Raw genomic sequence first — 17,300 nt, 5'->3', positions numbered from 1 at the left:
AGGGATTTCTTAGAGGAGGGTCCAGGAGGGTCTACTGTTGCTCCTGCCCTCTGGAACATCCTGTTCTCCCCCACCCATCCATGTGAGGTTGGCCCCAACCAGAGGTGGTATTCAGCAGGTTGTGACCAGTTCTGGAGAATCCGTAGCGGAAGTTTTGAGTAGTTTGGAGAACCGGCAAATACCACCTTTGACTGGAGATTTTACCGTCTCCTTCTCCTGCCACGCCCACCAAGCCACACCCACAGAACCGGTAGTAAAAAAAATTGAATCCCACCACTGGGCCCAACTCTCCTATCGTTTTGTAAGAGGCTAAAGACAAGGCTTTGCCCCATCAGCTTGGGACTCCAATGGGGAAAGAGCACAATAGAGGTAGTTGATTGAGTAATAACAGATCCCATCTGCCCCACACTTTATTTATTTTATTTATTTGATTTGCCAATTGTTTACAAGATAATAAGTATAAGTGTATACATAGTTGTGAATACATGAAATGGGTACATATAAGAAAAATAAAAGAATAAGAGAAACAATAGGACAGGGACGGTAGGCACGTTGGTGCGCTTTATGCACGCCCTACAGACCTCTTAGGAAAGGGTGAGGTCAATAGTAGACAGTCTAAGGTTAAAGTTTTTGGGGTTTGGGGAAGAAACTACAGAGTCGGGTAGAGTATTCCAGACATTGACCACTCTATTGCTGAAGTCGTATTTCCTGCAATCAAGTTTGGTGCGGTTTACTTTGAGTTTGTATCTATTGTGTGCTCTTGTGTTGTTATGGTTGAAGCTGAAGTATTCACTGACAGGTAGGACATTGCAATGTATGATTTTATATACACTCTGTCCTCTCCCTGTGTATCTTTGGTTTTAATGTTTGTTTTTAACCTTTCTTGTTTTAGCTTAAATGTACAGTAACTAAGCTGCTCAGAGTTACCCTAATGGTAAGATGGACAGCAAAAAAAAAAAAAATTATATATGGACAGCCAATAAATTTTATTGGGTATTGGTGGAAACCTTTCATTTTCCTCAGCTAAGCAGACTTTTCTGATCACCAAACACAGAAACAAACCTGTGGAACATCCTCCTTTCTATCAAGTCTATCTGAATGAGGTGTGCAATAAACCCTTTTCAGGAAGGAAGGAAGGAAGGAGGGAGGGAGGGACGGAGGATAGGAAGGAGGAAACTCCATGTGTTCGTTTCTATGTTTAGAGACCAGAGGAAATTAGCTGAGGAAAATGGAAGGCTTCCACCAACGCCCCATCCGCTTGGCTACTTCTCAGTCTTATATATATAATATATATAGAGAGAGAGTGCCTGTAGGACTGCAACTTTAACTTGGGTTTCGCTTTCTGCCACCCAAACGACATCCAAACAAAACTTCCCGTGAAGCAAAGCGACGATCGTTTGACCTGGAGAAACTTCTTTTTCGGCGCCCTTCGTCAAACTCGGTTCCCCAAGAACTGGCTGCAGCTTTGCCTTACTGCCACCCGCGGCTTTAGATTAGCCGCCACCGCGGCTTCTCGCCCCCGTTTTCTTTCGGGTTTCAATCGCTGTCATTCGTAGAGTGTCATTGTAAGTATGGCTGAGTCACCTATTTAAAATAACCCAAGGTAGGGCCTGGTAGTAACCCAGATTAACGGGTGTGTGTGTCCTTGTTCCCTTCACTATTTTTCCCGAATGTCTGTATTTTTCTGGTTAGGATAATAGTATATAAGTCCCTTCCCACACCTTACCCCCGAACCTGCTCCTAAGCAAACAGACATTGGGTGATAGCCTAAGTAAGCGTCTTACTTAAGGGACCCTGGTCCTTAATAAGCAAGGATGATTATTAGTACCGCAGCAAATCTGATGATGTGGATTTTTATTAAATGAAGGTCACGTGTTTTCGGAAATAACCCCCCCCCCTCCGGGGTTTTTAAGGGTTTGCTCCTAGCGATTGTAGCAAAAGACAATACCCACGGTTAAGGCTGACAGAAAGCGGAAGATCGGGGTATAAAACCAAGTCCGCGGTTTGTGAAACCAGCGGAGAGCGGAGACGCCCCACTTACCCCTTCGGGAGCTTATGCGCGAAGGAGGGGGCGGTGGGCAGGACCCCAATTCTCCTCAAGCAGGACTCGGCCTAGACAGGGCGTTTTGGACAGCGGTTGCTGCCGGCTCCGTAGGACGGAATTGGGACTCAGGTATCCGGGGCGTTGCTAGCAAAGAACCCGGAGTGGCGAGCAGGAGAAACCGAACGATTTGTGTTTGTCTGTTTTTTTATATTTTTTTTATTCGGCTTGACGAAAGCCACAATAGAAATAGGGACTTACGACGATACCTGGAGAATTGTGCACTTGGTCTCCGAAACTATTGCTTAATCCTCTAGACTAGAGTTGGGTACTGTCCCTTATCTTGTTGCTTAAGTTAGTGGCAGGCTAAACGAGCCTCGAGGTGCCTATCACAGAAACACTAGGCGGCATCTTTACAGTTGACTCGATCTCTCTCCTCCCAATAACAACGCCTTTTCATAAACTTCACAGCTTCACTTATTGAGGGTTCCTTTTTTTCGGAGCACTAGTTCCTTTAGTACAGGGGTCTTCAAACTTGACAGCTTTAAGACTTGTGGACTTCAATTCCCAGAATTCCTCCTCCAGTCATGTTACCTCAGGAATTTTGAGAGTCCACAAGTCAAAACTTGCCACGTTTGAAGACCCGGTGCTTTAGTAGCTTCCGCTTCACCTCTTCTTAACTTGGTTATTGAATTAATCTGTCTTTGTACACGGGGCAAACTCATAAAAGGGCAGGGTTGACATTGCCTCTGCTGCAAGACTGTTTTGTTTTGTTTTTAAGAGAAAACCACTAGAATACTCTGCAGGATTGTTATGTACCAATCTTCCTTCCCCAAATGAACATGACAATCTTAGGATATGTTGCAATATTGTGCATTGCACAGAATCGTTTCGACAGTACTATTTTGCAACCTGAATTTCATCATGGATTTGATTTGGAAGCACTGATAAAATTACATTTGAGATACATACTGAGAACAGATAAGATTTCAAATATGTTCTCAACATACCACACATACACATACACAATATTTTAAAAATCACCCATATATATAGCAAAACTGATTAGGGTGCTATTGACTTATATCTGGTTCTAACTTTGGGATTTGTTTTGTTTTGATTTTGGGGGGGCGGGTTTCTAAATGTGTGCAACACAAACAAAAATGGGAAAACTATCCTTTTTCATTGGGATAAAATGAACCAGGAACTTATTTCACTATCTACTGGTAGTTACTGTTAGAAAGGAGATGATTGACCTCATGTCAGGCTCTAGAAAGAATTGAAATAATTTCTTTATTTTAAATGGTCTCATTTAAAATCTACCTTTTATTTGTTAGTATTGTTTCATACATGAGACAGTATATATTAAACTATATACAATTTCCCCCCATTGGTTGTGAATAATACCTGCTCTCAGTAAGTGAGAATGAGCATTATTTGGGCTTTGCACCTCCTGACCGCAAAATCTTTGTATTATTCATAAATCAGCCTATACTTTTTTTAAGGTTTCTGTATGAAATGACTCATTAAACAGTCATTTTTCTTTCAATTTTTTTTCCTTTCAAATTCATGCAGAAATCTAAACAAAGCATCTGTATGCTGCTTTAGTGAATAGTATACAGGAGCTTTGATTATATCTTTTGTTTAAGTTCTTAAGCATTTTTTCTAAATCATTTTTAAGTGTTTGTCTAAGTAATTATATAAAAAAGATACCGAATACCATAAAACAATTGAAATTTATGCAATTGATTTGTCTTGGTAAATCATAGTGTGCTTTTTTACTTGTTTTTATTTCAGATTTTGTTTTTAATCTTATTGTGTCAACACAACATGTGTTCTGGCCTGTTGGAGAACTATGTGGCTGCCATGGTGTTGAGTGCAGCTGGAGATGCCCTAGGCTTTTGTAATGCAAAATGGGAATTCCAAAAAAGCGGCGAGAAAATTCACAACGAAGTAGCCAAAATGGGTGGCGTGGACCATCTTGACATAAAAGGTTGGAAGGTCAGCGATGACACCATTATGCACTTGGCTACTGCTGAAGCCTTGGTTGCTGCTGGCAAAAACCCAGACTTGTCCCACTTGTACAAACTCCTTGCAACGAATTACAGGGATTGTATGAGTGACATGGCTGGACGAGCTCCAGGTATATATTTAAAATGTTTCCATGGGAATGAGTCAAATAGTATTTCTCAAATGTCATGCTTTGCCAGGTGTATTCTGCTTCACTATTGGAAAAGCTCCATTTACAACTCTGCTTATCGGCCTTTTTTATGATTCTTGTTTCTTGCAACCTGCAGAACCATTTCTGGCTACAATTGTTGAAAACCATTGGATGCTTTAGTAGCCACAGTTCATATTCGATTTACTTTTTTCCAGTCAGATCTTATTAGAGGGATCATACCATGTGGTTCCAGATGGTTTGGAATAAACACCTCCACTCTCTCAGGGCACTGGGTATGTTGATTGTGAATGATGGGACTTAATGACTAACCAATCCAGAGAATAGCAGCATGTAGGAGGTTAGCAGAGATATAAGAATGAAATGGACTCAAAATCATAAAATTGTAAGCTAAGGCGAGATCTAGCCAAATATTTATCTCATTACTCAATCTTTCCTCCTAGCATAGTTAGCTATTTCTCTTCTCTTCAATATAGCTCCTTCTCTTAATCAGGACAAACATCTAAGGGAATGTTAATCTCTTCAGTCTATCCATAGAACATACCAAAATTTGGTTCAAGTATATTGTGGCATTTTGCTTTCCCATCAAATATATTGAAGATCTTGGAAAACTTTGATTGGTCCAGAATGCAGTGGTTTTTATAGTAATCGGAGTCTCTTAGTTTTCTCATGCAAAGTCTCTATTGTGAGAGTTGCACTGTTTATCGTTCTCTTCCACGTGCAATTCTGGGTGTGGTAATTCCATTGAAAGGCCCAACGTGGCTTAGAATAACTAATGGACCATCTTTTCCCAATGTGAAAGGGGGCAGTTTCTGTGTTCATTTGACCGTTATATTGTAGAAACAGATTTTATCAGCTGTGACTCCTCCTCCTTTGGGACAGCCTTCTTCCCAAGATTAGATTGTTTTCCACTGATTTTTCAGAAAGCAACCAAAAGCTGCCTTGGAGATACAGTTGTGATGAGGGGATTACTATATTATTGGTTAAGTTCCCATTTGTTTAAGGCTACAGTAATATATCCTGCTAACTGACAAATCATGGTTCATCAGCCATTTATTTATTTAATTTCTATAGTCAACTATCTCAGCCAAGTGACTTGGTGAAGTGTGTGTGTGTGTGTGTGTGTGTGTAGTAACCCAGTTCCAAGCCATATAGGGCTTTAAGGGTGACAGTGAGGACCATGAACTGTACCCTGAAACACACTGGTAACTAATGCAGCTCACACAGTAGTGGTATTATATGTGACACACTATTTGTTACCTATGCAGCCACATTCTCTATCACAGGGGTGTCAAACTCAAGGCCTGGGGAACAGATCTGGCCCACGGGGTGCTTAGATTTGGCCTGCGGGGTCACCCTAGAAACAGCAAAGGACCAGCCCACAGTGCCTCTGCCAGCGAAAATCCCCCCCCCACCTCTGTTTTTGCTGGCAGAGGGTTGCAGGAGGCCATCCCAGCCGAAAACAGAGCTTGGGAGCCCGTTTTCTGGCAGAACACTTGGGTCACGGGTGTCCCCGACATGAGTGTTGTCAAGCTGGTCATGTCCACCCTAGCCACACCCACCCCAGTCCCCGAGGTCAAACACAACCCTGATGTGGCCCTCAAAGAAATCAAGTTTGACACCCCTGCTCTACCAGTTGAAACTTTCAAATGGTCTTCAATGACAGGCCAATATAGAGCCTACTGCAGTAGTCTACACACAAAGAACAATACCCAAACCCAAGAATCCAGAGTTTGGCTTCATGCAATGTGTGCTTGCCTTTTGAATTTTACTGAATAGATGTTTACATTTATATTTATAAATTTATTTAAATTGATATATCCCTTTTATCCAAACAAGTCTTTAATCAGCTTATATATAAAATAAAGGAGCTTATAAAGGAGCCTCTGTGGCGCAGTGGTTAGAGTGCAGTACTGCAATCTACTTCTTCTGCAGCCAGCTGCCTACAATTTGGCAGTTCAAATCCCATCAGGCTCAAGGTTGACTCAGCCTTCCATCCTTCCGAGGTGGGTAAAATGAGGACCCAAATTGTTGGGGGCAATATGCTGACTCTGTAAACCACTTAGAGAGGGCTGTAAAGCCCTGTAAAGCGATATATAAGGCTTAAGTGCTATTGCTATTGCTATTATAAAAGAGAGTAAAAAAAAACAACAACCTCTAAAAGAAGCAAGGGTTGTACCACAAGAAAATCAGGAGAAATGGAAAGTGCAAAGAAAATCAAACAAATAAAATGCAATTAAACTGATGTGTTTCTATGTCATTTAAACATTTCTGTTCTGTTCTGCTCATAGCTCATTAAAATTAAGAACCCAGTGACTACTTGTGGGGGGATTCTGGGAACACCTAAAATGTATTAACCTCAGGTTATGCACCACGGATGTAGTGCTCAGATAAGAACTACTTTGAAAAATATAACTGAGGATGGGTTGTGTGAAAAGTATGCATGCTGTCCCATCATTCCCCTGAAAACTTCCAAATTAAGCTGAAATACAAAGAACAGTTTTAAATGACCTTTAGAAAAGTCCATGTCCATGGTTTGGGCTTCTTGCAGCTCCTTGTAGAGTAGCTTGCAGGCTTTCAGTTCTTGAGAAATGTATATATCTGTAAACTACCTTGTTGTTTTAGAAGCCTGAAACTCTGCAAATCATAGGGATTTTCCCCTTCTGGACAAGGCATAGGGAAATTCCTCCTATTGCTCTGACCTTCAGAAAAACTTGCAAAATAACCTTGCTTTGTAAATTCTTGGTAACTAGGTAGAAACGTTTCTTCGGGATCAGATTACATTAGTGAAGTAATTTATCTAAAGTATTTTGTCAACCTAAAGTTGTTTTTCCCCCTTTTTTAACCATAGAAGACTACACGTTATTAAATTAACTCACATTCTCCTTTACAAAAATACATTGTATATACCTTTCAGCTCTTAAAGGGTTTTCAATTTCATTGTACACATGTTGTGCATTGACGGTAAACATTTGATTTGATTTGATTTATTTGATTATAGAACTGGCAGTGGTCATATAGAGATAGTGACGTTGATTCTCTTTTTAATACAAACTACATTAAAAATGCCTCCAGATAATGCCTGTCCAGACTTCGTTTAAACGTATTCAGTTATGTGAAGCCTACCACCGCTCTGAGTAATTAGTTCCACTGTTAAACAGTTCTCTAATTCTTATGCATTTCTGTAACTTACATCATTCTCTGTTCTGTTCTGTACAATGATAGGGAATAAGTCTTGGTTTAGTTCTGTGTGAACCACCCTGTCTTATGATTTTGAAAACTAGAAGATGTCTACTATAGACCATTAAGCTCCAACCATACAAGTACTTCATTCTGCTTCCACCATTGCTAACCAAAGCCTGTGAGAAGTCCAATAACATTCTCCCATGCAGGTTTTTAGCAATTGATATTGGGAGATTTGACTGCCTCTACTCCCAAAAGATACTTTGGACTTCTCTATAGTTCTTTGCTGGATTTCTTAAAGATATTTTCATTGTGTGGAACCTAAAAACATGTTGATTAAAAATACAGAAATAAAGAAGTTGTCAAATAATCCCCCCCCCCTTTCTCTCTTTTAAATGTGTAACGATTCTCTGAATTTTCATTTAAGCTATACTGAGTAATGAAGGTGTTGGAAAAAAAGTGAATTCTTGTCTTCTAGGTGTAATACATGCATATTTTGGTATAAATGTAAAGGGTTTCCCACTTACATCTTTTGATTTATATACTATATATTCTTTATTCTGTATGTAGTCAGAATTAGCTCCCACAGCTTTCAGTGTGCATCTAATTACATCCTCAGATTGTTTATTATGTTAATTATACTTTTTGTAATTATTACATTATTTGCTTCTTCAACTTACTTGCTTTACCAATATTGTTAAGACTGTTTAGATTTATGAATAGCATTAACAATTTTCAGTTTCATAGTGGTAAAACAGGCTTTTATACAAGAGTGGGTTTGTATTGAAATGGGTTGCTAGTTTTGACATCCTTTTTTGCACACTTTTCCATTATAGTTCAGTAGCTTCACTATCACTAACTGCTACTTTTGTGAACTAGGCTTCTCCATTCTGTATTTTTAAAACATGTTAGAAGTGCAGCCCTTATCTTCAGGCAACATTGGCTAGATTGAGTAAGCATAATGGGTCTTATAAGAAAACATTTAGAGACACTCAGAGTGTCTTACATTGTGTAAGAAGTCAGGCATAGCAAAAGTTTATTCAGAGAAATTTTTTTTGATAATGGCACTAAATAATTTGGAGCTATGTTGTTGGAAAACTTTGGTCTAAACTCTATTTCTAGTGTTTAATTTTATTGTTTTTTCTTCCTGCTTAATGTTTAACGTTTTATTGTTTTGCCTGCTGTTCTGATACAATGTTCCATCTTTCACAGGTAATACTTGCATGCATTATGCTATGAATTTGGATCCAGATGACTCACATAGCTGGATACCTAGTTTCTGTGAAGGGGGAGGAGGGTGTGGAGCTGCCATGAGATCAATGTGCATTGGACTAAGATTTTGTCATCCAGAAGACCTGGAAACATTAATTACAGTCAGTATTGAGAGTGGACGAATGACTCACCATCATCCTACTGGTTATCTTGGATCCCTTGCATCTGCTCTTTTTACTTCCTATGCTGTGAATCACAAACCAATAAAGGAGTGGGGAAAAGGGCTAATGGAGGTGATCCCTAAAGCAAAGGCCTATATCCAGAGGTCTGGCTGCTTTGTAAATAAAAATTTGGAGCATTGGTAAGCATGAGTATTTGTGATCTTAATAGTTGAAAGTCTTAAGCAAATCTGATATTTTTGTGACTACAGAGCTGAGCAAGCATTAAATATATTCTGTTCAGACAACGCACATAGATAATTTGGAACAAAAGGATAATCTATGAGTAGTATACACACTTTCCTTATTTGAACTCTCAACTGGAGAACACAAGAGTTCCAGAATGGAAGAGAGAAGAACAGAATAAGAGTTGGAAGAAATTCTAGTTTAACCCCCTGGTCAAGCAGGAAACCCTATACAATTTCAGACAAATGCTTGTCCAATCTCTTTAAAAATCTCCAGTATTGGAGCACCCTCAACTTCTGAAGGCAAGCCATTCCACTGATAGTTCTAAAATAGTTTGCAGATTTAGAATAATCCGCTAATCGTTGCCAACTATAGGGGACACCGTTTCAAGGCCATTGAGTCAGCCCTGACCGAAGACAGTCATGTAGCTAGCATGATGTCACACAGTGCTCTTACCTTCCCACATTTGGATTGAAACAAATGTTGGCTTCCTGGCACCCGCATCCCTGACCCTGGCATCAGGGAAGGTAACAGCACTCCATGGTACTTATTTATTTACTCACTTGCATGCTTTCAAATTGCTAGTTTGGCAGGAACTAGGGTGACAGAGGGACCCTCGTGGTCACATGGTGCTCAGGTCTTGAATCTGGGCTGCCAGCTTTCCAGTCGACAAGCCCAGCATCTTAAATGTTGGGCCACCATGCCACGTTCTGTCAAGAAATTTTTCCTTAGTTCTAGGTTGCATCTCCCTTTGATTAGTTTTCATTCATTGCTTCTTGTTGTATCTTCAGGTGCTTTGGAGAATAAGTTGACCCCCACTTCTTGGGGCAGCCTCTTTGATATTGGAAGACTGCTGTCATGTCACCCTTAGTCCTTTTCATTAAACTAGACATACCTAATTCCTGCAATCATTCTTTTCGTTTTAGCTTCCAGTCCCCAAATCATCTTTGTTGTTCTCTGCACTTCCTAGAAGCTCAACATCTTTTTTATATTGTGGAGACCAAAACTGTATGCAATATGTATTCTATAGGTAATGGGCAAAGCCAAGTTATGCTGCTTTCATTGCTGATCTGCGTATCTTTCTAGACGCTATTTGATAACTTATGCCTTAATCCTTCTATACCAGGTCCATTTTTATATTTTATACATCTAAGAGGGATGTCAAACTCCAGGCCTGTGGGGCTGTCCTAGTCTACCCAGTGCGAAGAGGAAAGACCGGCCTGGTCTACCCAGTGTGAAGAATGATCAGGCCAGTGTAGCTTTAGCCTGGTGTACCCGGTGTGAAGCGAGATCAGGCCAGCATGGCTTTGGCCCAGTCTACCTAGTGCAAAGAGGAAAGACCAGGCCAGTGTGGCGTATATCCAATGAGGAGAAACATGCCAGCAGTTTGGGGAGTGGCAGAAAAGCTGGCCATGTCCACCCAGTCAGCCACGCCCTCAATGAAATTGAGTTTGACACCCCTGATATAAGACAACATTTTCTAACTGGAATTTTCTTGTTACACTGGATTTCAGTTTTCCTCCATAATCTTCCAGCTATCAAGTGGGAAGGTGGTGTGGTTAGAGTTTTAATACAAATTCATTAATTTACATAAATCTAACTTATCAACAGAAGCTTTGCATTTCTATTTCACAGGAACTACTTTGAAAGCCAGTGGAAAAGATACCTGGAAATCAGAGGCATCTCAGATGGGATCTCTCCTCCTTCCTTCCCTAAAGTATTTGGCGTGAAAGAGAGAGATGAATTCTACACTTCCTTGAGTTTCTCTGGGTGGGGAGGCAGTAGTGGCCATGATGCACCTATGATTGCCTATGATGCCATCCTGGGCTCTGAGAACTGGACCGAGTTAGCTCTTAGGAGTTTCTTTCATGGTGGGGACAGTGACTCTACTGCGGTGATTGCTGCATGCTGGTGGGGGGCAATGTATGGCTTCAAAGGAGTTAGTGAAAAAAACTATAAAAATATTGAATACAAAGACAGACTGGAAAAAGTGGCTGAGGAACTCTATCATCTCAGCTTGACTACCTAAATGTAGTGCTAGAGATAAAGCAACTGTTAAAATTCAGCAAAACCAAATACTTACTTGTGAACTTATAAAAGAATGTGAATAGTGAATATATCTAGATTGTGATTGAAGTTATTCAGTAAATACTGAAAGATCTAACGTCATCATGTCCTTAAAAAAACTAAGACTTAGAGTATAATGTAACGTTTAGCTGAAAGGGAGAGGGAAAAAGATACCTCTCATTTTATTTGTAAAATTAGTTGGGACCTCTAATTTTTTGTGTTTTGTTTGTATTAGGAATGAGCAGAAGAATCTGAAACAAGACTTTTTGATACACGCACTGGGCTTTTTAGGAAGTGTGTAGATCAATAAAACATTGTCCCTACTCCAATTTTACTTTTTGGATTGTAATTTTAGATGATCAGAGAAGCCATTAGTCCTCTAGCTGCAACTGAGCTATTGTCATCCATCATTTCAAATTGCTGCCATAACTATAAGCAATTTAAGTCCTGCCTTAGCCATGAAAGCCAGTTGGGTGTCTATGGGCCAGGCGCACTCTCAGCCCAACTCACCTCCCAGGGTTGTTGTTGTGGGGAAAATAGAGTTGGTACATACATACATATTCTGTGGACTTTTGACTGACATCTTTGCAGGCAGTGAGCTACACCATGGCCTCAGGAATTATAACATTTAAGTTTTGCTTAGTATTTTGCAAACTTGTTCATTCAACCAAATAGAGTTGGTTGAAATAGGCCCAGTTGGATTGAAGATGTGTGGTTCATAGATTATTTGTATCCTGCCTTTATTATATTTACAAATAACTTAAGCCAGTGAACATATCTAATACTCCTCCTTCCTATTTCCCCCCAAAAAACACCATCAGGTGAGTTGGGCTGAGAGAGAATGCCTGACTCAAAATCACCCAACTGGCTTTCATGGTAAAAGTGGGATTTGAATTCATGGTCTCATTGTTTCTAGCCTGGTGCTTTAACCATTAGAATAAACTGGCTCTGAGATTACAAAAAAAAGTCTTATGTGTTTAAGGACAATTTCTTAAGGAATAAAAAATGATAATTGCTATGCATAGAGATATTTTGCATAACTTCAATAATATACTGCAACATTAACTTAGATTCCCATTCCTTCCTCAGCATTGTTGAATCTTTAAGGAAAAGCAGATCTTCTTTTTGTCATTACAGCTAAGCTCCAGCCAAGTTAAGGTAGATCTTCATAATCTTATCTTTCAGAATGAAAGGGGAAGAGACCAGTGAAATCCTTCTCTTCAAATGAGTAACCGTAGGCATTTGTTCAATGCTTATGTTGTGTGCCCATGCTAGTGATGCCAAGCCATGGTAAGAGCAAGAACATTGTGGCTTGCTGCATCCAACTTGACATAAACAGCACATTGATAGCTGGATTGTATCAATAAAAAGCTTTGTCAAGAGTTCAAAACCATTAACACAGGACAATAAATCACCATTTTAACACAGTTTACTACAGCTTGCATGTGTGTTGTATAAAACATTTAGTGCAACATGGTACAAAGTTTATCTTTAATAATAATAATAAAAAACACATTTTCTCACATCATGCAAAGGTAGCTTGTTCTTTTTCTCTGGGTAGAGAAAGAGTGGTCCAAAAAGCTTTGTGAAAGCTTTTTGCAGGCGGTGTCCATGTTTTAAAAAGAAAGCCCATTCTGAACTGGTAATCAGTTTGGCAGCACAATGGACAAGTCATTTGCAAGTGATGCTTGGTGCTGCTTGTGGGATAATTCTTCCACTATTTAAGAGGCTTTATGACATCCATATACTTTCCCAAGAGTCCACAGATTGGAGAGCTCGCCACTGGATGTCGCTGTGGGATAACTTTCCATAAGCAGGTGTGCAGAGGAGGATTGCTAGTAGGGAAGCATTAATGCTGCTAGGTCCATTTAAAACATTTCCAATGCAAAGATAAGAAACAATGTTGTTTAGGGCATGGATTGTCCCACTGCCTCCTTTCCTTTTTAAGACCTTAACTCAATTACAGCTCCTGCCCTCCAGCAGTATATGTACAAGACGTTTTACATCAACAGAACTGTACAGAGAAGCTAGGAACTTTCGAGTGTGTATGTGTGTGTAGATGTTTCTTTTTAAATCCCCTCTCTTCTGAATAGACAGTATAGGCAGGCAGACTAAAACCATATATGTTTTCTCAAATTGCACATTATATAAGATTAAGGTTTTGCAGAGGCAGTTTTGGCTCTGGGAACTTTCTGGATGCTTTATTAAAATGTTACAAGGATGGGAGACTTTTTTCAAAACCACGGAGCTTAGATTATTTTTTCCCCCCTTAAGAACTCCTGCCTCAACCTAAGGTCCTTTAAATGTGTTTTATTACAAATCTATTATTTCTAGCCAGCCTAACCAAAGGCCCTGCTGGCTGGGAAATGATTCAAAGTGTAGTCTCCACCCATCTCAGAAACACCAAGTTGAAAAAGACTGCTCGAATAACAGGCATGTCTTTCTCTTGACATACGGAAAACCTTTACCTTGGTGTTAAAGCACCATTCATCAAGTTTGTTATTCCCACAAATTGCTTTAATAAGGACAAATTAGCAAAGCTATTAGTTTTCGCTCTTCAGGGAGGAAAAACCTGCTGTATTGCTATCTTCTTACCACTTCTTACCATTTTCATGTCAAGGCAGCAGAACATGCTGGCATATATAGCTGACACTATGAATCACACAGATTCACCTGTTTTATGAAAATTAGCAACCAGCTGTGCCAGGAAGACTTTTAGGAAGACAGTAAGTACATTTTTTTTAAGTTTTAAAATTTCCCTGTCTCTGCAGCTAGAATCAGGGCACAAGAGATCTGGTCCATCGTGTATAACAAGCATTTTCCTGGACAGCACATGGAAAGAGCTCTTGACTTGAAGTAGGAATTCCACCTGAACTGAACCAAGGTCTCTTAATGCTGTGCCTTTCATAGAAAGAACAACAGTTCTTAGCCCAGCATATTTTCACTTACTGTGGCTTATGCAAGGCTGGTGGAATGAAGATGAAGGTTAGTATACCTGAAGAAATAAAGCTGAAATAACAAAGCAGCATATACATATATGAGAGGGAAGGAAGAACATTCATACCCTTTCTTGCCTGATGTAAGCTTCTTTGTGTAGACAGTGCAGCTGGACACAACATTTGTAAGAAACAGAAGTTGGTCACTATGTCAGCTCTTTCTCTGCTCTGTTTCAACATTCCACAGTTATTACAGTGCCAGGCCACACAAGGAGGCACTTACTTCTGCACTGCTTCTTAAACTTTGGTCAAGATTAGGATCTATTTTTTTCTGCTGCAATCTCTAAGTGTGATAGTGGAGGATATTTAAACCAGGGCCTTTTTGGTCATTGGAATTAGGCAGACAATTGTACGTGGGGAAGTCAAAGTTCTCTTTTGATGGACTGTAATTTCTTTTTGAAACTAAAAACAAAGCCCCTCCCCCATATGCATTTTCAGTCCTGAAGTAATAGGCAACATCCAGACCGATATGGCAGAAACAATGCTGCTTAATATGTAGTATGGAGTGATCCTAGGTTCATTTCTCAAAAGCAATATGCAGTTTTTCTGGTCCATTCCAAGGACATGTAACTGCTGAAACAAGCCCATTTGATAAAACAAGCTTACTCAAAATAAAGTGCCCCACTTTGGCACAACCAGAGCCCAACTTAATTAATACATTCTGGAGTCTGTCCTCTGCATAATACAAGAATACATACTTGAGCAACAGAATTACAGCCCAGAAGACAAATGATGATATTGGATGAAAAGGAAAACAGTATGAAAATTCATTATATACAGCGAACAAATGGACATTCTATCCCCCGTAGCAATTGGCTGGTTCTTCACAGGCATTCTGGGGTGTTCAAGTTCTTTTAGCCCCAAAAGTGACAGAACAGTGTAGCAGAGGTAAGCTGGTATCCAAAAGTTCAGATGGTGAATAAAAATACAACAAAATAGACCTCCTTTGGGTTTCAGATGCAGCTTTACCTCTCTTAGGGCTCTGCCATTTAATCTATGGTTCCTGGATGAATGCTGAGAACAGGAGGCTCCAGACAAGTGGGCGAATAGTTTAGATGTGGCTCTTTGATCCATAACAAAGGGACCCCGTTCTTTCCTTCTGAATTCTTGCTGGAATTTCGGCTTTTGAATCGCACCAGCAAAATGGTGATGATGAGAATGCCAAAAATGGGAAAGGGATAAAAAAATACGAAGTAGAACAGGGAGTCATTGTTGCAGATAACAGACTGCAGAGAGGAACCTAAAAAAGAGTGAAAGGATAGTAATAAACTTTCAGATCAATACATTTCTTTTTTCGGTATATTATAAACATTTGTGTCTGAAAGTCTGTGCCTCTATGTGCCTGCACCTGTGTTTTTGTTAAGTCAGTCTTGATTTCTGGTAATTACAAGCTCCAGTTCAGTTTTAATATCCACACAATTTTCTTGGCAACATCTTCAGAAGAAAGCTATTGTCTTCCTAGTATGAGAGACAATGATTGCCCCAAAGTCATCCAAATGGCTTCTGTGCCAAAGGCAGGACTAGAACTGGAATCTTCCTGCAGCAGAGTCATTACAAAGTCCAGAGCCTTTACCGCTAGACCAAACCGCCCCTTGTAAACAACTATTAAGAAGCAATATACCAAGTGGGGCTGTGTGAATAGAACTCTTTTAATCAAAAGGTTTTGTTTACTACAATACTCAAATTTAGCAACTGTATTCCTCAATCACTAACAACAAGTATAAATTGCCATATGTACAGGTCATGGATTGACAATCAAAGGGAAATTAATTTTTAGATCTTTGCTTCATTTTGCTCTCAGAGCCATACTCTTTCAAAAGAACAGTACTGTTTTTGAGAAAGTACCATACCTGTAATTTTAAGAAAAATATATATCAGAGACTGTAGAGAACAAAGATAGTATAGTCGAACTAAGACCTGAGAGATCCAGATTCAACTACACCCCTTCCAATGGAAACTCACTAGCTGATTTTAAATCAGTCATTTTCTTACACGATTGATTTAGTGAAGCTGGAAGCTGCTCCATGAAAACTGTCCTGAGCTCCTTAGTAAGTTAATACAGCATTTTCTCATATCAAACAAATTAAAAGTTTGGTGGCAAAACAAAAGATAATGCTTTTGGCATTTGTACAGTCCTGGATCTTAGGTTGGGTAGCTCTGCATTACAACAGGGAAACTTCAGTTAGGAAATCCTCAATTTGCACGACATTTTGATGCAGAAAAGTAGCTATTCCAGTTAATATACAACAGGTATAAGGCTGTTAGAAACATGTTGTGCCAGAAATCGTTCTGCAGTGCTCCTGCAGTGCTAATATTCTTCAATTTGTTTCAGAAAAAATCTAAAACACATTTAGATTACCCAGAGTGACATAGTTGTGAATAACTGCTCCTACATTACACCCAGCATAACATATAACTTCCACCCACATTTTTAGGATATATCATTTAGTTATTTTTCTTACTTATTTTTCTTGCTTATTCTGCATGGCATACACTACTTGCAATCAACATTAAAAAATGGGCAGTTTTTACTGGTTGGAAATAACTGTGACAGGCAATTATCACACTCATTAACTAATATTCTGAAAACACTTTATTTAATATAGATCCTTCAAAATATTCTCAAGCTATATTCTTACTGAATTTTTACAAGCCCCATTACTGTCCATTAAATACCTTAATCATCTTACCTGTATCTTGTACATAAACAGTTATAAGACCAGAATCATCTTCTGTAAGTTTGTACCATGCTCCCTTGGGGTCAGGTAGCCACTCTTCCACATGGCATGAGTAATTGCCAGCATCAGAAGTAGCTGCTTGCAACACAGTCAGTCGATAGAACATGGCTGAAAGTCTTTGAAAACGTAGTCTCCCTTCCCAAGGGCTGGCCTCTCGGCTGAAGACGAAATCCTGGCCTACACTTAACAAGGCCTCTCTATCTTCGTCATTCTTGTGACCAGTTTGCCCACTTCTGCCTTTATTCTTCATGATGAACCATGTCACAGCAAAACGGGAATCTTGGCTGGTAGTTGACAAAATGTTGCAATCCAAATGGAAATGGTCCTGTTCTGGCACTGTGAGGTTGGCTATTGTTGCATCCACTTGCAGTGAGGCATCTGAAGGTATTGAAGATATAACAAAGGCCAATTAGTTTCTCTAACTGTACAGAACATGAGCCAATGCTGAAAAGCAAAATTTGGAATTTCTTGATCGAATGG

General features: G+C 39.6%; 3 protein-coding genes across 6 annotated transcripts in view; 1 reads left to right on the top strand and 2 right to left on the bottom strand.

The window, feature by feature from the left end:
- Positions 1 to 2,242, bottom strand: part of LOC113409823 (programmed cell death 1 ligand 1-like) — a 60,215-nt gene extending 57,973 nt beyond the window's left edge. The window contains exon 1 of one of the 2 annotated variants that reach the window (XM_087966615.1): positions 2,042 to 2,242. The gene's annotated coding sequence lies outside the window, so the exon portion shown is untranslated. The remainder of the gene's footprint in view (positions 1 to 2,041) is intronic. The other variant, XM_087966618.1, reaches the window with a different exon arrangement.
- On the top strand, positions 1,411 to 12,614 carry ADPRH (ADP-ribosylarginine hydrolase). The gene is made up of 4 exons (XM_026664064.2): positions 1,411 to 1,565; positions 3,839 to 4,184; positions 8,616 to 8,976; positions 10,655 to 12,614. Exons 2-4 carry the CDS (start codon positions 3,872 to 3,874, stop codon positions 11,046 to 11,048), a joined length of 1,068 nt encoding a protein of 355 aa, XP_026519849.1. The 5' UTR covers positions 1,411 to 1,565; positions 3,839 to 3,871; the 3' UTR covers positions 11,049 to 12,614.
- The window catches only part of IGSF3 (immunoglobulin superfamily member 3), a 121,796-nt gene continuing 116,993 nt past the window's right edge, over positions 12,498 to 17,300 (bottom strand). For all 3 annotated transcript variants that reach the window (XM_026664061.2, XM_026664062.2, XM_087966614.1), the window contains 2 exons: positions 16,773 to 17,198; positions 12,498 to 15,322 (listed from right to left, as the gene is read on the bottom strand). In XM_026664061.2, coding sequence (XP_026519846.1) covers positions 15,072 to 15,322; positions 16,773 to 17,198 — 677 coding nt within the window. In that variant the 3' untranslated portion in view covers positions 12,498 to 15,071. The remainder of the gene's footprint in view (positions 15,323 to 16,772; positions 17,199 to 17,300) is intronic.

This window comes from Notechis scutatus, chromosome 5 (genome assembly GCF_049901735.1).
Source record: "Notechis scutatus isolate UNSWTSFEM ecotype Mainland chromosome 5, rNotScu1.2, whole genome shotgun sequence".
Classification (NCBI taxonomy): Eukaryota; Metazoa; Chordata; class Lepidosauria; order Squamata; family Elapidae; genus Notechis; species Notechis scutatus.
The sequence above is the reverse complement of the archived record's forward strand: the minus strand, read 5'-3'. Positions and strand labels throughout refer to the sequence as shown.